The sequence below is a fragment of the Vitis vinifera genome, chromosome 17, assembly GCF_030704535.1.
Source record: "Vitis vinifera cultivar Pinot Noir 40024 chromosome 17, ASM3070453v1".
Lineage (NCBI taxonomy): Eukaryota > Viridiplantae > Streptophyta > Magnoliopsida > Vitales > Vitaceae > Vitis > Vitis vinifera.
Window position 1 is genome coordinate 1,804,661 of NC_081821.1, and position 21,641 is coordinate 1,826,301.

General features: G+C 31.8%; 3 protein-coding genes across 3 annotated transcripts; 2 read left to right on the forward strand and 1 right to left on the reverse strand.

Annotated features, from left to right (window-relative positions):
- Nucleotides 1–317: 317 nt before the first annotated feature.
- Nucleotides 318–2,292, reverse strand: LOC104882361 (uncharacterized). Its single transcript, XM_010665420.3, has 2 exons — nt 2,188–2,292; nt 318–944 (listed from the first exon to the last, which is right to left on the reverse strand). Exon 2 carries the CDS (start codon nt 940–942, stop codon nt 382–384), a length of 561 nt encoding a protein of 186 aa, XP_010663722.1. The 5' UTR covers nt 943–944; nt 2,188–2,292; the 3' UTR covers nt 318–381.
- Nucleotides 2,293–4,542: 2,250 nt separating this feature from the next.
- On the forward strand, nt 4,543–7,830 carry LOC100261216 (malate synthase, glyoxysomal). The gene is made up of 4 exons (XM_002279416.4): nt 4,543–5,031; nt 5,206–5,531; nt 6,146–6,476; nt 7,057–7,830. Exons 1-4 carry the CDS (start codon nt 4,639–4,641, stop codon nt 7,711–7,713), a joined length of 1,707 nt encoding a protein of 568 aa, XP_002279452.1. The 5' UTR covers nt 4,543–4,638; the 3' UTR covers nt 7,714–7,830.
- Nucleotides 7,831–16,795: 8,965 nt separating this feature from the next.
- On the forward strand, nt 16,796–18,189 carry LOC100244084 (uncharacterized). Its single transcript, XM_002279385.4, has one exon. The coding sequence runs from the start codon at nt 17,110–17,112 to the stop codon at nt 17,983–17,985; it is 876 nt and encodes a 291-aa protein (XP_002279421.2). The 5' UTR covers nt 16,796–17,109; the 3' UTR covers nt 17,986–18,189.
- The last annotated feature ends 3,452 nt before the right edge of the window (nt 18,190–21,641 follow it).

Here is a 21,641-nt window from a genome sequence, read left to right on the forward strand (position 1 = left end):
AGAGTATGCAACCATCCATCAAACAAAAACAAAAGCAAAAAAGCACCATCTCAAAGAGGCTAAAAGGATGTTTGTTCTTTTGGCTTTTTGTTGAAAATAATTTATTTTTAAAATTTAAGTTATTTGTTTTTCTATTTTTTCATAACTTATTATAAATTTTTTAATTAATATAAAAAATCAAAATATGTAGTTTTTTCTATAAAAAAAAAAATATATTGACTTTTCTTTACTTTTTAATATTTAATAAAAATAAAATACTATAAAAATAAGTAATATAATATTTAATACTATTAAACATTAAAATTATATTTAAAATTAAGTAGAAAAACAAACACTGATTCTTATTTCACTTGAATGAGAACGGGTACCCATTTCAAAGAACTACAAAGTACCATCTAACATCATTTCTACCATTTCTTCTTTTTCGACATCCGAAAGGCTCAGAAACAGATGAACAACTGCCTGGTTTGTAGCGATTCTAGTCACTACCCGAAGTCGATCCCTTGAACTAAACCCAGGCAACTTGCTAAGTTCTTCAACAACCCTTCTTCGATCTTCAGACTCGTCATCATCATGCCCTATTTGTCTGAGCAGCATACTCTTGATCTGGACGCTCACGACTATGTAAATTTTGGCGACCTTGATCAAATACCCCAATCCTGATGCCTCATTGTCACCGTCTCTGCTCCTCTTTCGCGGGTTTTGATTCTCAGATGCTGCATTATCAGTAAAATCTAATTCAATTTCTTCAGAGCCAGTTTCTTCATCATCCACACATTCTCCAGAGAGACTCTCAGAATCATCACCCTCAGTATTATCATTCTCTTCTGATCTTTCAGCTGGAACTTGTGCTAAAGTAAGGACAATGAACATAAATGTTGTCTCCATGATCAGCTGCTGTAGGAACATGCCTAACACTACCTCAGAATTTATGTCAGCCATATCTGCAAAACAGAAACCCGCAAAAATATGTGAAGAGCTTATATTTATGGGTCATCCACAAATACCCAGTGAAGAAATGGGAGAAAAAGAGCAAAAGATCCTCCTGGGACTATGAATTATAGCACTTATAATCAATCCATACCAACCAAACAACCAAATCAATGTTCTTGCTCAATGTCAGATTCTGTCCCAAAAAATCATAGCCTAATGGCATTCATGCACTATGGACATCAACCAAGCAATGGAAGTTAATCCATATTTCGTGTTTTTTTTTTCTTTTCTTTTCTTTTCTTACCAAACAGAAAACAAGAAAGAAAGCTACAGAGTTTACACAACCATCCATGAATTGGATTATTCATATTCACAAATCACACCCAAGAGGACAACCAACGACAATGCCATACAAATCCCAGTCGAAACAAAAACCTTTGAAACCAGAGGTGGAATGGGGAGTCCCTGAGAATAGCATTTTCCCAAGAAAATATATACATCCAATAAGTATCACACCTTGGAAGAGAATTCTATCTAGAGGTCACCTAAGAGAAAATATAAACAACATACAACAAGAACAAAGAAACCCACATTAGAGGGAAATGCATTTATGTATACCCCAAATAGAACACATTGCAAAAGGCCAATGAACCCACACCCCAAATAGTTTCTATTCCTAATTAGTTTCTATTTAGTTTAAGGAATAAAAGATCCCTTTCTTAGGTCAGTTTCAATTGGTTTCTATTTCTATTTAGTAGTTTATCAAATAGAGAGAGGGTAACGGGAAAGAAACGCCAGAAAAGATCAGTGACTAGTCTCAGAATATTGATGTACTTCCTTCTTCCTTCTTCCTTCCTTTCTTTCTTTCTTTCTTACTTTCTTTTCTTTTTCTCTTTTTTTATTTTTTGGCTTTGTTTTCTCATCAAACAAACAGATGGCCAGGGAAAATTCAGGGTCAGTTTGATATTTTCACAACTCGGCCACAACAAAAATACCCACTCTTTTTCCACACCTAACCCGCTTTGTTTGTTTCCACGGAAAAGGACTGGAAAATCTTCACACATCAAAATATCACCCAAACCGGCCCCACTTCACAGACACATAAAGGGTCCCGTCTGTTTCTCGGGAAAATCAAATGCTCTGAAATCAATTTCCCATCTTAGTCAATTTTCAATATCTTCTTTTCTTTTCCCTTCTGCTAAGACTTTCCTATGAACCAAAAAAAAAGAGAGAGAGACGGGGAGAAAGAGTTACCGGCGACGACGACGATGATCCGCCGACCGGTGACGTTGGAGGGGTTTTGTAAACAGACTGAGACTAGGGTTCCACCGCATAATTTCAATGCCAAGGTGGAATTAAAAAAACAATAAATATACTAACCCTAAAATTATGGATAATTAATAAATCATATATATTTATTAATGTGTAAAAAATTTATAAATGTTAAATTAATTATCCCAAATTGAATTAAAAACTAACAATTCTTTTTAAGTTGCATGACCTCAACATGATAATAACCCCTTTTGGCATAATTAAATTATTATTTTTTTGGAAAAAATAATAATGGTGTGAAATGGCTTTAGTCAACATGTTTGAAAACACTCCTCGGAAGGGCATGAAAATAGTTTTTAAAAAGAGTCCATTTGCTTTTTAACCTCTTTCAAAATATTTTAAACTTTTTTATGTTTTAAATTATTTCATTTTTTGGATTATCTTGTGAAATGTTCAAGAAACTTGATTGTTTATTCCTCGATCAATTTTCTTATTTCAAGTCATGAATAAAATTACGATAATGAAAATTATTTTTTTTTATAACACAAAAATCTTAATTTTTATTTTTACCAAAAAAAATATAAAAAACTTTGAGAAGAAAAATATATGTTTATTTTATATTTAAGAAGAGAAGAAGGAAAAACTTATTTGTCTTTTTTGATGTTTTTCAAGGAGAGAATTGTTAAAGAGAGAAAAAAACTTGTTTCTTTTTTTATTTACTAGTGGCAATTTTTAAATAGTTTTTAAAATTTCGTAAACTATTCATCTTATTTCTCTCATATATATGAGTCAAGTTGGGTCAATCTAGTTGGGCATTCAAAACCGACTCCAACAATTCATAATCAATCATGATATAAATGTGAGGATGTCGGTTGAAAGTAATTTTAATGTTCAAAAGAGAAAACCTAATTTTGTACTCATTTTTGTTAAAAAAGAAAGGAAAAATTAATAAACCAAAGAGGGTTTAGACAAGGTGAATAAGGCTTATCAATAAGGATCTCTACCTCTTCCTCATAAGCAAATATACAAAATATAAAGCTTGTAATAGAGTGATTTTGTTTATTAAAACACTTTTAATATGGACTTGTTTATATAAATAATGTTTTTAAAAATCATTTTTTTATACTTGAATAAAAAAATAATTTTTAGGAATCATTTAAAGTGAGTCTAATTTGGCAGGATCGAAAGAATTCACTTAAAAATGTTTTCAACTCTCGCAAATTCTTTCTCAAATAAAAACTGAAGTTTCAAATAAAAATGAAAAAAAATTTACAAAGTAAAATTGTTTTAATTAGACCACTCGCAAAGGGAATCATATGATTTGTTTGGTAATTGTTTTCTAGTATTTTGTAAAATAAAAGTTTATTTTGAAACCTAAAATGTTTTTTTTTAAATAAAAGTTTATTTTGAAACCCAAAATGTTTTTAACATATTTTTTATATTTTAAAATATGTTTTAAAAACATTTTTATATCTAATATTTTATTTTTAATCATTTTATATATTTTTGTATAATTTTATTTTTTTAAAACCACCATTGCAAAATAAGTAAAAACAAAATGTGTTTTTTTTTTAAAACACATTATTTTTTGTTATTGAGAACAAAAAGAGTTTTTAATTATCAAACATATTTTTTTATTTTTTTATTTTGAAGAACAAAAAAATGTTCTCGAAAATAATTATCAAATAAGCCCATAAAAAAATCAACATCATCTACTAGGAGTTTGTATGACAATATTTTTAATAAAAAAATCACTTTACAACGTGTTTAATTTGGAAGTGTTATTAAAAGAATTATTAATTAAATATTTATCTACCAAAGTCAAACAAATGATTTTTATGTAAGAAATTAGATAAGATTTTTCAATTAAAAATGTTTTCTTGGAATTTTATCCGACTTTTGATTTTTTTTTCTTTAAAAAACTTTTTATATTAGAAGTATTTTTCCAAAACCGCTAACGTAGAGCAATTGTTCACAATGAATGAAGCCCATCCTGCAAAATAATCCAGTCAGCTATCATCAAACATTACCGCTCACCCACCCACAGCACCCTTTACATACACCATCTGTCCTACATAGGCCATCATGCATCTTCCCCCAATGCCTACTTACCAAATGAAAGCAACCGATATGCCAATAATGCCATCAAGACATCAAAGCCCCCAATAAAAATATTTAGCCATGTGGCATTGGCCCACCATATCCTAACAAACCGCACCTCCCGAGGAAGGCACATACACCAAAAACACCCATATCCTTAGCCTTCCCATTCAATATTCTTACGCACATAAGGCCATGCACTCCCCATATATAGCCCACTGTGATAACACTCTCAATAGCTATCCACTTCCACTCACCTTCTCCTTTATATACTCCCCTTTTGCCACCCCATTTTCACATCAACTCATATAGAGATCATAGTAGTGAAAGAAAATGTTAGGCATTGGAACATATGGTTATACTGCCCCTATGGCCAAAAAGACTGTCGTGGGCTATGAAGCTCCCGATGGGGTTGATATCAGGGGCCGATATGATGAAGAACTTGCAAAGATTTTGACTAAGGATGCCCTGCAGTTTGTGGCTGATCTGCAGAGGGAGTTTTGGAGTCAAATTAAGTATGCAATGGAGTGTAGGAGGGAGGCGAAGAGGCGGTACAATGAGGGGGCGCTGCCGAGTTTCGATCCGGCTACAAGGTATGTGAGGGAAGGTGACTGGGTGTGTGCGCCTGTGCCACCGGCTGTCGCTGATCGGAAGGTGGAGATTACCGGTCCCGTGGAAAGGAAGATGATCATCAATGCTCTCAACTCCGGTGCTAAAGTTTTCATGGTAAGTGGTACTTGTTCTTCATGTTAAAGAGTACGGTATAAATGGTGAACCCAAATCCAACAAGTTTAAGTTTTTAGGAGAATTTGTATTTTTACATCAAAGCTTCTTTTGCGTGGGAGGTCATGTGTTCGAGCCGTCTCTCCGCAATTTGCATAATATTAACCTATTTTGCAGGCTGATTTTGAAGATGCGCTCTCACCAAGTTGGGAGAATCTGATGAGAGGGCAAGTTAACTTGAAGGATGCTGTGGACGGGACTATAAGCTTCCATGACCAGGCCAGGAACCGGGTTTACAGGCTCAATGACCAGACAGCCCAGCTTTTTGTCCGCCCGCGAGGTTGGCATCTGCCTGAGGCTCATATTCTCATTGATGGCGAGCCTGCAACAGGTTGCCTTGTGGATTTTGGCCTCTACTTCTTCCATAACTACGCAACCTTCCGCCGGAGACAGGGTGAAGGGTTTGGGCCTTTTTTCTACCTCCCTAAAATGGAGCACTCAAGGTAAGGAGAAATCCCCCATTTTAAATGTTTTCAGTCTTCAATTGTGAGGGAAAATGATTGATCTCTGAATATATTCTTTAATTTCAATCTTTTTCAACGATACAGAACATGCACTGCATCTTTTGGTGAGCCAGAGTTAAGGCCTGTTTGCATACTGTTTTTGAAAACGATTTCTAGCTCAGAAGAACATTTTTACAAACTTTTGATAGAAAAACGTTTTTATAATAATTTGTTTTGAAAACGGTTTGTTTTTATACATAAACTTGAGGTGTTATCAGTTGTTTATTGTATAATATTTTGAAAAATAATTGAAAATAGAGAAAATACTTTTAAAACTATTGTATCATACATAATTGTACATTACTTTTATGGAGAATAAACAAAGAAAGCTTTTTCATATTTGTATTTTCAAACAAAATTTTGTTTTTAAAAACTATTGAAAACAGTTTTTAAAAATTATTTTTGATAATTATTTTCGAAAATGTTTCCAAATAGACCCTAATAAGTTTCCTTCTTGTCGGACAGCTTATTTTGGGAAACCCTTTAAGAAATTGTAGCATAATTCAACATGAAAATTTCGATGAAGAGTGACACAAACTTTATTATGTTTTCAGGGAAGCTAAAATATGGAACTGTGTGTTTGAGAGGGCAGAGAAAATGGCTGGAATAGAAAGAGGAAGCATCAGGGCCACAGTCCTAATAGAAACACTACCAGCTGTTTTTCAAATGGATGAAATCCTCTATGAGCTCAGAGATCACTCTGTTGGTTTGAATTGTGGCAGATGGGATTACATTTTCAGCTATGTCAAAACCTTCCAGGGTCACTCTGATCGGTTGCTGCCGGACAGGGTTCAGGTTGGGATGACTCAACACTTCATGAAGAGCTACTCTGATCTTCTCATTAGGACGTGCCACAGGCGCGGAGCCCATGCAATGGGCGGCATGGTATGCAATTTTCCTTCACCTCTCACACACTCACACTATGGTAGTTATACTTTATAAGCATCCATAGGCCCAATGTAAGAACCTATTCTAGATATTGTCTAGTTTAAACTTCTAGGTAAAAACTTTTTCCCTCTCTATTGTGTCCTATAGAATTCCAAGACTTCACAAACTCCTACATTATGGTCAAGATCCGGCTTTGATACCATTTGTAATAATTCACTCCCAATCGTAAAGATATTATCAACTTTTAGCTCAAAGAACTATCACGACTTTAAAACATAGTTATATAATTAAGAGAAATGTATGCATATATATATATATATATAGTGTCAAATTTTTTCGCTCCCTATCATATCAGGGGATCAAACAAACTTTCTCAAGGTTGAAAATCGACTTTAATACCATTTATGATAACTTGTTTTAATCATGTAAATATTATCAGTTTTGAACTCAATGGACTTTCACAACTTTAAAAGAGAAGCCTAAACATGCATAGCGCTAAGAATTTTTTTTCCCCTGTGCGATATTGTTGCGGAGTATCACACTCAACTAGATTGCTATCCTTCAAATTTTTGAACAGGCGGCTCAGATTCCAATTAGAGATGACCCGGCAGCAAATGAGGCAGCTCTTGATCTGGTGAGGAAGGACAAGCAGAGAGAAGTGAGGGCAGGGCATGATGGAACGTGGGCAGCCCACCCTGGGCTCATTCCGGCCTGCATGGAAGTCTTCAACAACAACATGGGCAATGCAGCGAATCAGATCCAAACCATGAAGCGGGAGGATGCAGCAAACATAACCGAAGAGGACCTCATACAGAGGCCTAGAGGGGTCCGAACCATGGAGGGCCTGCGCCTAAACACCCGGGTCGGGATCCAGTACTTGGCCGCATGGCTCACTGGAACTGGCTCAGTGCCTCTTTACAACCTTATGGAGGATGCCGCCACAGCTGAGATCAGCAGGGTTCAGAACTGGCAGTGGCTGAAATATGGAGTGGAATTGGATGGAGATGGGCTTGGAGTGAAGGTGAGTTTAGACCTTTTCGGGCGAGTGGTGGAAGAGGAGATGGCCAGGATTGAGAGAGAGGTTGGGCGTGAGAAGTTCAAGAAGGGAATGTACAAGGAGGCCTGCAAGATCTTCACCAGGCAATGCACAACCCCAACTCTAGATGATTTTCTGACTCTAGATGCATATAACCATATCGTCACACACCACCCTAAGCCATCATCTAGACTCTGAAAGAGTTCATGACTTCATGGTTCCTTGCTGTTATTATCTGGTTTGATTTCAGCTTTGTGTTCATCTTCTGTTACTACTACTGTTGCCAATAAAAGAATAACTGATCATTTCTGATGATGCTCCCAGTTCTAAATGATGAGTTGGCTTGAAAGTATTTCTAGATAAGACTTCTAGACCAGGCGTAGTATTGTTCTCAAAAGTGTTTTTTTAAAAACAAATAAAGCATTTGGTAAAATTTATGAAAAATCTTTAAAAATTGTAAATCACTTTAAGTGTGTTTGATAGTGATTTTATGAACTATATTTGATATTTCTAATATCTAAAAACTTAAAATTTTCAAATAAAAAAAATATTAGAAATGTTTTCTAAAATCATTGTCAAACGCATTCTTAATATTTTCTAAACATTTCATAAATCATTCTTCTAAAAATAAGAAAATACTTTCACTAAAAACACTTCAATCATCAATATTCACATTTCTTTTTCTTTTTTTTTATCGATAAATAGATTTCTTTACTTTGGATGACTTACCCGTCTCATATTTCTCGAAAAAAGTGATTACATTGATGAGATTTTATATGATACTTATGAGATTGATATTCAAATATTTCTTCTTAAAACATATTGATGTGACCCCATAAACCGAACCACCACCCAATAACATGAATAAAAACACTATCAAACATATTTTAAGTATAAAAATAGGTATTAAGAAAATATTATATTTGATAAAATTTAGAAAACATTTTTAAAAAGTGAAAAATCACTTATAATATTTTTTTTTTAAAATAGCTAATAAATGATTTTCCTAAAAATATTTTTGAAGAAAATACTTTTTATATTCAACTGACTTTTCATATTTAGTATTATATATATTTTTTGTATTATGTTAAAATAATTTATTGTCACTACACCACATTCAAATTAATTTTTAAACACACATTATATGTTGGGTTATAAATTTTAAATGTATTTTAAACTTCATGCTCAAATTAACCTGCATTCAACCGATCATCTAAATCGAATCAAATTGATCTTAAACCAGCATTTAATTCATTTAATTTTTTCTATCACTAAAATTCAGTTGAATTTTGATTCACTCACAATATATACATTTAGTTCTGGAGGTGGAAAGGCAGAGGATTTGATACTTGTTGATTGTAAAGGAAAAAATTAGAGTGGGCCAACATATATAACGATCATAGATTTCTGTATAGGACTGCAGATATAACAACTCTAATTATAGAAAAGGAAGGTTGACAATCACTCCTCAATGTCCCTTTCTCTGGTATCTTCCAATACAAAACTCCAACAAGTAGATATCAGGCATGATGCATTTGCCAGTTAGAATAAATGAAAGGGTAGATATAGCGCCTACTTTCATCTACCTGCTGATTTTTAATTGATAAGTCTTTTGTCCTACACAATCGTATTGATTTTTTTAATTGTTTTATATGTTCTTGAGGAGGAAAATGAATGGGAGGTTAAGGTTACGTTTGGTTATGGAAAAATTGGAAAATGAAATTAAAGGAAAATTTAGAAGAAAATAAAAAATAGAATTAAAATCATGAAATTAATTTTGTTTATTACTTTAAACTTATTTCACTTATTTTGATTCTTGATATAATAATTAAATAATTTAAAAATGAATAAGTTTCTCAATAATTTTAATTATATTTGTTTGTTTTTTTCATATTACAATAAGAAAATATATTTTTAATACTTTTTGGGAATCAAACTTAACCTAAAGTTATGTCTGATCTTGAAAAGTTTGAATGAAAATTGAAGGAAAAGAAAATAAAAAATAAATTTAAAATCAAAAAAATTATTTTTATATATCACTTAAAAAAATTCATTTATTTAATTCTTTTATATAAATATTAAATAATTTAAATATATATAAATTTTTTAATAATTTTAATTATATTTAACTTTTTTTGTTTTTTTTTTTTCTAAAATCCCAAGTTGAGCATGTAAATCCAATAGTACTTGGTAATATTTTTATAAACTTGGCTTATGTCTTAAGTCTTAACTACTAACCCTATCCTATAAACATAAAGCCGCGTCTTCAGCGGTGAGTGAGGCCTATCAGAAGTCAGAACTTCATTCTATTGCAACAACTACCCACATGAAACACACTATATTCCAACTCATTTAACAAGAACAATTTTCTTCTTTTCTTTCCATAATTGAGGAACATGTTTCTGGCCTCCACAATTTATTACTCAAACTACACCCTTAAATATCTACCCACACTAAAACTTGACGGGGATATCAAAATAAGATACGTAAAGATGAACAAAGAAAGGTATGAGAAAAAAATATATTGATCGGTGATTATGAGACCTTAATTTTTAACAGATTGAATCAAAATTTTTCTTTTATGATCGATCGATATAAATATCAATAATTTCGAATTAGATCAGTTTTCCCTTAATAAATAAATATGAAATTTCTCTATAAAATTTTTTTTGAAAGTTTTATTTATGATTGAAGGTGAAAACATTTTTTTTATTGTTCCACGATATGGTCCGATTCTCCATCTTGTTGGGGGAGAAACCCACCTGGTACCCCCCACTATTTTTGCAACGTGAAAATATCCTTAATCCTAGTATTTTCTCTTTTATCTTTTTCTCCAATAAAACGTGATAGCATACTTGAACTCAATTCTTTCCCACAAATCTCCTTGGCCATTGGCTAAGTGAACACATTTTCAAAGGAAAGAAGAGGAAAACAAAAAGGGCAATGGTACTCTCCCACATGGAGTACCTTTACTTTTTCTTTTTGGGTATGTAAAGTGGATAAGTTCGTACAATGTGACTTGCTTAGAGTTAGGGCTACCTCCAAAGAGACAAGACAACATTGGATTCTTGCAAACGTAAGTGTTACTCAATATGGGCAAGAAAATATTCCAAGGTGGTCGTTCAATCTTACCTTTGTTGCCCTAAAACAGAGGGCAAATAAATAAATAATATTAATCTACTCAAAAGTCTGAAAACCTAACCCTGATCTATCTACACCTACCTCCTATTCATGAGATGCCCATTTGCATGTGATCTTTTGGGTAACCCACCAACACGTGGCAGAAACCCACGTCAAGTTTCCAAACTTTAGCTATGTGGTCAAATAATTTAATTCTTTAATGCATTGAGAGTTGGGTTTTTGGGTTTTTGGGTTTTTGGGTTTTTTGGCTTTTTTTTTTTAATATTTTCCTCATTTCAAAACTCTTTATTTTATTTCTTAATTCTTTGATGCGTCGAAGTCTCATTGGGCTGCCTAAAAGCGCAAATTCTAGAGGGAAGGCCCATCCTTCTATGGCTAAATTTGGCAAGCAATAGGCCTATTTCTCAGTGAGTAACTGTGCTTTTGTCTTCTTCCTTTGAATTAAGAGGATTTAGTGACACCAAAATCAATGACTTTTAGCTCATATTTTTATAGGCGCATATGCCCACAACTTTTAACCTAAATTAGGACCAAAAGAGTTGAAGAATGAAGCTGAAGTGGGGTTTAGGTAGTCAGTTATGTTATGATTACCACAAGTAAAACATCCTTATTTAGGAGAAATAGACATATTTAATATTTTAATTTTCGATATCTCAAACTTCATACGTATGATTAACATCATTCTACATGTAGTAATACCATTGGATATCATAAAAAATCATTTCTTACCACAATAAGTACAGTGTTCAAGTTAAAGAAACATAAAATTATTCATAATAAGTACATAGTTATAATATATTTTTAGGGTTTAACTCAAAACACTCATAGGTCGATTCAAAAAGCTATGAGATTATCGAAAGAATACAAACTTGTTTAAAGCGTGCCAGTTGGACAAGGAAAAATCAATCGATAATAGTTTATTATTATAAAATTATTAAATTATATTAATCAAGCTTTGGTATCCATCATTATCGATCTTCTTATATATATTTTTAATATTCAAATTATTAAAGTGATCGGTATTATTAATATTAATTAATTAAACACTTCATTCTTCTAGAAATTATTCACCAAATGTGGTAAGATTGTTGGAGGATCAAGCAATGATGATGTCCTCTATATGCCCTATAAAATATATTTACTCATAGTGAATTCACATAACCCATTAATTTAATTCCTTGTTTTAATCAAATTTTTTTTTCATACTAGATGTAACTATAGGGAAAATGAAAATAATTTGGAATAAAGTACAAGACAGTTGGGATAATCTATTTCATTGTGTAACCCCTTGATACCTCTTATTGCCCTAAAAAAAAAAAAAAAAAAAAAAGGTAAAAGGCCACTTCCACATCTTTTTTTTTCATTTCCTTTAGTCAGAGGTTGTAACCTAAGTTGAAAGGTGACCTACTTGTAGTAGATCAGATTTCCAAAAGAAAAGACATTGTATAATCTTGTCCCCTTGAAAGCTAAAAGGGGTCTTAATCACTTTCACTAATATACCATTAAGTACAAAGGAATCAACCCCATTAACATAATTGGAATTTAGACGACTCATTTTAATAAGAACATTCATAATTTGATCCAACTGTTCTTCGAGGCGTGAAGAATAATTAATGTTAAAGGATATATATTTTATATAAAGATGTTGGGGTAACTCTTATAAAGCATATCGATATGCTTTAAAGTTTTAAAAATAAATAAATCAAGTCTGAAATGTTAATACCGTAATACGATCAACTTGATGTTGAGACCTTATATTGTCTCATTTTCATCACCACCCCGCATGAATCGACCAATAACCAAGAGAGGGTTCATTGCAAGGGAGTTAAGCTTATTATAGTTCAATATTTATATAAATACAATTTTAGTAATTAATTATTTTAATATTTATTTTATTATTATATATTGAATTTGTAAATTTAGAGTTACATTCAACCTCCAATAAAATATGATGAACTTTATTAATCTTATTTTAAATGCTAAGGTATCGTAGTGTCAATCTAAATTTAAACCATTAAATATATATAATGAGATATAACTCATTGAACAAAAATACAAACAAATAAGATCAAAATATAAGGGTTGAGACTAGATACCGGATTCCACTTTATTTGTGGTACATTTTCGATGTTTATTGAAAGAATACCATTTAATGCTATAGATGGACCCATAACTTTATTTCTTTCAATAATTCATTGCCGAAATTATTATTTTGTTCCAGAACATAAAAAAATTAAACAAATAAATAATTTAATTATTTAATTATAATGTACCACAATGTCCTATTTCACATATTTTATTTCATTAAATTGTTACTAGTCTCTTTTAAATAGTCCCGTTCTCTCAAATATCCTTCACACGAGTGAATTATAGATTTAGTGGTAAGCATTGAATGATGATATAAATAAATGTGATCAAAACATATAAGAGGTAAGATTAGATACGTGATACCATTTAATTGATGATATCTTTTTTTGATATAATCCAATTGGTGGTACATTTTCGATACCTACCAAAGGACTATAAATGAATACTTAACTTATTTCTTTCAATAATTGATTGCCAAATTATTATTTTATTCTAAAATATTAAAAAATAAAATAAATAAAATTCATTCTTAATCATAATGTACCCTATTAACCTATTTCACATATTTTATTTCATTCAATTATTACCAGTACCTTCTAAACAGCCTGTTTTCTCAAATCTCCACCGTGGACCGTGGTCCCATGCTGATGAAACGTCCCATATCGCTCCACCTATATGAAGCACTCCTACGCATGATCCACACACCCGAAACTCCCCATGCCTGAATTATTGAAAATTGTCTCTTTTGACTCTTTAAATTTCTCCTTTTCAGTTTTCGACACATCAAGAGTGTACACGTACCTGAATACGTGGCATCTGCCCTATAAACAATAGTCATGACAGACGTGAGCTGGTGAAATACTATTGGTGGACCCCTGGTTAAACCATCGGAGGAATCAAGCTTTATGGAGTCGGTGTGGTCCCACCTGGAGGGAGATTGGGGAATGGCGCCGCGGTACATGCTCTTTTGCGTGGAGTTGTCCACATGGGAGTAGAAGTTTTGTACTCATGGATGACAGGAGTTTAAAAATGGGTATGACATTTTTTTTTTCCTTTTTTTTGGGTTAGACTCACCGATGCCTCTGCTTGTACTAGATTCTTTAACCAAAAATTAAGCACAATTAATGATTTTGCCTCTATTAAAAAATAAATAAAATAAAATATTACCTCAAAATTTAATTTTTTTTAAAATGACTTTTTTAATGGCATAATAAATTTATATTTTTTTATTCAAGGTTTCCATATTTTTATATAGAAGTTACTATTCAAAATAATTTTTAAATTTTATTGAATGCTTATTTTTTTAAAAGCACTTTTATATGGATTCGTATTTTTAAAATTATTATCAAATCAACTCTTAATTTGATAGGTAATTACTAAGATTACGTTTGATTCCCAAAAAATGCTAAAGAAATAAAAAAAATATTAAGAAAAATAATTTTCTTATATTTGATTGTCTTATAAAAAATAATATATAAGTAAGATTAATTAAAATTTTGTATATTTTTAAATTATTTAATCTTTATATTAAAAAGTGAAAATAAATCAAATGAGTTTGAAGTATCATATCACACAAAAATTAGACTCCACGAATGCATGAAAATATATGAAATTTTCTCTAATTTTCTTTCACAACAAACAGAGTACACGTTGCATTCCTCATAATTTACCTCTTTGTCTTTTGGTAGTACAACACTCCCAGAAGTCTCCCCACAAAATATTATATTTTGGCTATAAAGCTTCTGCTCACTTGCGGCATCTGCATTAACGCCAAGGGGTCTAGCAGATCGATCTGCCTGGTGGCTGGTAGGGGTACATGGATTATTGCTGTTCTCTTTAAGTTTTCACCCTTATTTGTTTGTTCCTTTCTGAAAGCTCCAACTCACATGATTGATTCAACTGGTTGCACAACAGGGAAATTTTGGTCCTTCGCGTTTCTGTATGGGATCTTTTGTACGGCCAAATCCATTTTGAAAACCAGCAAAAACTAAAAATTTTAAAAAAGAAACAAACAAACAAAATTCTCGAGTTAATTTTGTCAAAAGTTAATGGTAAAGGTCCAATAGCATTATATTAGAAAATGTAATGTCATGTGCACCGTTCAAGTCTATGTCTAAATTGTTGGTTGGTGAAGCCTCTTCGGATTTAGAGTTTAGGGTTTTATGTATGATAATTTTATTTTTTTAGAGGATGTAATAACAATTGAGAGGTTTTTTTTAGAGTTTCAGTATTATAACTCTTCATGTTTCTTTTTATCGATAAATTCTTAAATATTAATGCACTTCATAAATATATGAATCACATTAATTATCGAATTATGTTAAAATTTTTATCTTGTTTAATTATTTTTTGCTCATGTTTTATGCATGATTTTGGTTAACATACATTTAGATTAGTTAATAAGAACATGAAAAAATAAGATCTGAGAAATAATAATGATATGATGGTAAAAATAGACAAAACCCAATTACAAGGTAATATTGTGATTATAACATATAAAATAAAATATATATAAAAAACTAAATACAGAGTAATATGATAATAAATACCAAAATGCATTTTTTATATATATATAATAAAAATCTTGATAATAAAATCTGACTTTAGAACATATATGCTGATATGCTCTAATGATTTTTTTCAATACATTTTGTGTATGTTTTGATGTAATTATTATTCTAATTTATTTAAAAATTAGGTAATCATAAAAATATAATTAATATAATAAAATAATTAATGGAAAAAACCCATATGGAATAATGGAAATAGAACTTTAAAAAAATATATATATTTATTTTAATTTGGTTTTAATTTTAAATATATATTTTATTTTTATTTTCTGTTTGATGTTAATAAATAAGAAAAGGAGATGTTTTAATAAGAAACCTTGGAAACCTTGGAATGTTTATAAGTATAATTTACCACGTGAGGATCAGACCCTAAATTAAAAAGAAAATGGCATACTTATTAATTATGGAGAATAAAATAAATTTCTTTAAATTTTTTTTAGTAACATCTTAAATTAAATAAGTTAAAATTGAATTTGCAGCCTGACCTATATTGAGAAGAATAAATGTACATGTCTTTTTTTTTTTTTTCTCCTTTGATAGGGGTAGGGTACGGTTGGCTTGGTCCCTCAGTAAATGGGAAGACTACAAACCATGTTTCTAAAATTTTCCAGATGCGTAAGCTATCTAAATCAAATAAATCCAAATTACTCTTTTGTCCTCGTTAAAGGTAATGTTGATGTAACTGCAGAGAAATTAAGGACATGTTTGTTACTATTTTTTGTTTTTAAAAATAAAACACTAAAAACATGTTTAAAAAAAGTAGTATATTTTTGTTTTTTGTGTTTTATGTGTTATCGAAAACTATATTTTTGAGATAAAAAAAAGATATTTTCATTATTTTTTTTTACGATTTAAAAAATAGTCATTATTTGTTTAATAAAATTATAATTAATGTAAAAAAAATTAGATAAAATAATTTTCTTTTAATTTAAATGAATTATACATATAAAAATTATTTATATATTTATAATATTAAGTTAAGGTAATAAAATATTTTATTAATTAAAAAAATAACTTTTAAACATGTTTTTGGTTATACTTATTATAAAAAAAATTATTAACTCAATCAAATATTTTTTATTTTTTTTTTTGAGAACAAAAATTGCTTTATAGAATTTAATTTCCAAACCAAAAACTGATTTTCAAAAACAGCAACCAGACCCTTAGGCACTAGCCATTTAAAACTAGTGAATGTCACGTTTCGTAAATAGCTGGAAAGACGAAGGAAATTTTTGTACTTTAAGTGGAAAAAAATCATTTGAAGAACCGGTCCTTTTCCTTTTCTCCAATCACGGAGACAGGAGGAAAAATCGTTCCTCGCAGGGATGACGTCACCGATCTGGGGGGAGATTGTGTCGTTATCTGACCGTCCACGTGGCTAGATCTTCCCGTACTATTTATAGTAACCCGAAATGCCAGGCTCGTTTCTATCCAAATTCCATAGGTCCACGTGTCGGTTGTTTGAGCTCCACTCCCGGAAAAAAGCTTTTTTCACGAAAACCGTACACGAAGCACGAGGCCGAGCCTACGTGTCCCCTAACTTGGCTCCAGCGTCTGGCACTTTGCAGCTTCTCATTGGCTGGTTCATGTGGGCCCATCCACAAACCTCCATCCACACCTGTCACGTTGGCCCCGCTTCAGCCATAACGCCACGTTTCACTTTCAACCAATCGCGTCTCTGAGCTGTTTGAATCACTGTTCTCACACGTGTCTGATCTCACACGTGTCGGATTCCCTCCCTCTTATAAATATCATCAGTTGCGTCCAGTTCTCTCTCAGAGTGTGCGTGAGAGAGATGATGATGGATGCTAAGGGAGGGTGCTGCATCGCACGGTACGCCGGGGGTGCGTACGATATGTCGAAGGTCGACCGGATAATGCTTAGATTCCGGCCGATCGCGCCAAAGCCAACAAGCGCCGGCTCAGTCTCCGGCGGTTCCACGTTGAAAAGCGACGAAGTGTACTTGAGGACTGGGAGAGGAAAGAGGAGGTACGTCAGGGATAACAGCAAAAGGTGCAACAGGAAGAGAAAGGCTTCACCGGAGGAGAAAAGAGACGAGATCGTCGGAGAAGCGGTAGTGACGCTGCCGCTGCTGCCGGAGACGCCAGACCGTAAGGACTGGTCTCCGCCTGGGCAGTCTGATCTGTTATCCGCGACTAAACCTCAGAAAAACCCGCCGATCTGGCTGAGTTTCGCCAACGGCAGCACCGAGGGGCACTGCGGGAGCGATCGTGCTGTGATCACGGATCGGACGGTGGTGATGCCGCAACCGGTAAGGCTGGTGGGGTCGTGCGTAACGGTGGAGTGTGTGACGGACACGTGGGTTGATGGAGATTGGCTGGGGAGTACGGACGAGGAGAAGATAAACAACTTGGACAGAGACACGTGTCCAGGTTTCGTATCGGACGGCCTGAACCGGGTGACTTGGACCAACGCAGCGTACCGGAGAATGGTGGGGCACGTGACCCCAGGGCCAGAGATGATGGTGTGGTTAGTGATGAAAGCGAGAGTGCCAGTAACGTTTCCGGCGATCACCTGCAGAGTGAGGCTACAGTACAGGTGTGGGAAGGAGAAGAACTCCCTGACGCTGCCTTGCGACGTGTGGAGAATGGACGGAGGAGGCTTTGCATGGAGACTCGACGTCAAAGCTGCCCTCAGTTTGGGTCGCTAAAACGACAACCCTCAAGATCTGAGACTATAACACCTGACACCACCACCTCCAAAAAATAAAAATAAATTGTGAATATTTTCCACTTTTGGATCGTTTTTAAATTACAAACTGTTTGTTCCACGTCTTTCTCTCTTTATTCTGAGTGCTCTTCAGTTTTCTCCACGACATTTGTTCAGAACCAATGAACAACTAAATTTCTAATTATACTCTTCCTCAGTTCTTTCTTCCGCTGTATCCTCTAGTTTCTTGGGACTTGGTTACAGTACTTCAGACCAATGAAATTAACGGTGTTGATTGGGTATGAGGAATAGAGAGTTGGTGTTGACGTAGTGGGCATGAAAAAGAGGAGGAGATAGTGGGAAATGCAGTAATGGAGGAAAAAGCTGTGATATTTTTGGGGAAATGGAAGATGGAGATGACTCGGATGAGAAGAAGTATTGAGTTAGGGGACAGGTGGAAGAGGAGAGTTGGATGGAGATGGAGATTCGAAAACTTTTGTTTTGTTTTTTCTTTTTTTGTTGGTTGGGGGTGAAATTTTGAGTCTGCGGTCCATTTTTTCAGCTTCTACTATATCTTTTGATGGTACAACTGCCTCTATCTCTATCTCACTCTCAGAATGCCTTTGAATTGCACTGGCACTGGTTTCTTTTGCTTCATCTGTGTCTCCTAACTCCCATTAGCTGGCACGTGAATCAACATAGAATAATTACATCTGTCACGTGCAAAGCACGTGAAGGCAAAAATATTAAAACATTTCAAATAATTTTTTAAGATTTTTTTAAAATATATTAATTTGATTTTTTTCACATTAAATAAGATACATGTATTTGATTTTTAAACAGAATTCCATTTGTAAAAATAATAACCGTCTAGAATGACTCCATAGACCTAAGGAATATGTGTATATATTATTTAAATCTTGAAGCCTGTCCTTTTTGGTTCTCGTGAGTTCTCATAGAAGCATCTGGTCCTAACTTTATTGAAAAATATTTGGATTTTAAATCTCAAATCTCCTACCCACTGTTGAATGATATAAAAGTCTTTTCCACAGTCCAAAAGTTGTTCTAGGTATGATCTACATGCATGGATGTAACTACATTAATTTATTTTCTAAGTAGGCTTATTTAAAAAATTAATAAAATAAGAGATAAAAAGGATGAAAATAGTTAAATATTTATGTATAAGGACCATTATTTTAATATAATGTCTAAAACATTGGTATTTTTTTTTTTTATAAATTAAAAAAAAAACAAGGCATAATTTTCTACCATTCCAATTCCAAAAGCTATTAAAATAGTTTACTTATTTTAATTTTAAATTTATTTAGTTTAATTTTGTTATTTTGTACAAAAAATAATTTGTAGTAAGCATCTAATCGTGTAAATATCGTCTACTTTAAAATCAATGAACCCTTGTGGCTTTAAAAATAGTTTGTTCATACATTGGGAACTTTGTCTCTTATCTGATATAGGATATCATAAACACTTTCTCATGTAGACATAATGTTCTCATTGTATTGTGTCTCACGAGATTATAAGTCAAACAAACAAACACTTCTTACAGGTCCAAATAAACCCCCACACTGGGGTGAAGATTGACTTTGATTCAATATTTAACAACTCATATTTAATTGTGTAAATATTGTCTACTTTATGCCCAATGGACCATTACGATTTTAAAACACGTTTAGGGTTAAAAGGAGTTCATATACTAAGAACTTTACTTTCTATATGATGTGAGATGTCAAATAACTAATTTTAAAAAACATAAATTTTTTAATTAAATTTAATTAAATTCTAAACTTTTTATATTTTAATAATAAAAAAAAAATCTCAAAATTTTCCCCTTTCCTTAATTCTTTCCTAACCCGAAAAGAATACCCATCAGGTTCGTGGCACTGGCCCTGTACGCCTACCCTGGCCCGAGTATGAAAATTGATTGAATTACTAGGCCCAGGCCCAAACCCAGTCTACTCAAATTCGAAAGACCAACCACATATTTGGGCCAAGACGTATCTTGACGCTATTGGGCTCAAGCCTCAATCAGCCTAATTTTGCTTCGAAATTGAATAAATAAAAAATTTTCTTTGGTGCAACCATGACAGATGAGAGCTAACCAGCTCCAAGCCCATACCCATTAGGGCAGAGCCAGAGGCATAAGCTGGAGGCGTCAGCGTTTAATAATATTAAAACGGAAAAAAAAAAATATTTAGTTTGAAGAAAATTACACTGAATTTTACCATCAAAGGTAAAGATAATATTTTTGGATTAAGATAAATTATTATTTTAACATGATTAGTGATTTATTTATGAATATTTATTAATTTATCCATAAATTATTAATTATTAAATTTTAATATTTTTTATTTTCTTTTACCTTTTCTTTCATTTATTTTTTCTAGTTATTTTATTTCTCTTATATTTTTTCCCAAAATTTTTGAAAACCAAATATAGGAATATATTATCAAAAGTTCACTAATTAATAAATAAAAATTATTTGCTTATTTAATTTAATATTTAATTTTAGAATCATGATGAGGATTAATAATTATTTCTAGTCTCATGCCTAAAATTCTCCATTTTTTTTTCTTAAATATTATAATTATAAAATGAGAACTATAATTGCATCGACCAAAAACCTTCTGTTTTTGTTGTTGACTTCCTTTGACGTTACTTCTCAAAAAAAGTCAACATGGCATGGAAAAGAATTTACTCCCTTGAATACGAAAAAAATAAGGATTAAATCATCAGCTTGTTCATTATCTTTAAGAAATAAATTTATTAATCAATATAAAAATTAGACATATTAAATCAATGACTAGAGACAAAAATTACGTGGGTCTGGTTGCAATCAATGACCATGAGCCGTAAAATTTACTAACCCAATTAATTTATTTTATCAATCACCATTTTCTTATTTATTTACATATAAAACAAAATTTTAATAAAACTTTTGACTTGTTTAGAAAATTGTTTTTAAAAAATGGGTGTTTAATTTTAAAGTACATGTTTAATAGTTTTTTTTAATTGATAAACCTTTCATCTTCAATCCCTTATGCTATGTTTGGTTTTCAAAAAGTATTAAGAAAATAAAAAAAATGTTAAGGAAAATGGTTTTCTCATATTTTGTTTCACAATAATTTTTTTAAAGATAATTAAATATAATTAAAATTAGTTAGAAATTTAAATATTTTAAAATTATTTAATTTTTATATAATATATGAAACTAAGTGAAATAAGTTTGAAGAAATATATAAAAATAATTTATTGATTTTTCTTTATTTTTTATTTTCTTCAACTTTTCCTTTTATTTTTTTTCCTTTATATTTTCCCTCGAATTTTCTGGGAACCAAACATAGCCTTAAAATTCTACGAGGATTCAAATTTTAGGTTGCTGATTGGTTTAATAATTTTGAAACTATTTTTTGATAATAATTTATTAAAAAAATAAAATAAATATTTAGATATTTTTAGTATATTTTAATTGTAATTAAAAATACAACAAAATATATGAAAAAATTATATTTTATGTACAAATGTGCAATGCACAAAATTTTATTTTAAACTAAAATTAATTTCATAATAATTTATTTTAAAAATAGTGTAATTCTATAACAAAAATTAAAATGCAAGAAAATATACAAAAATATTATGTAT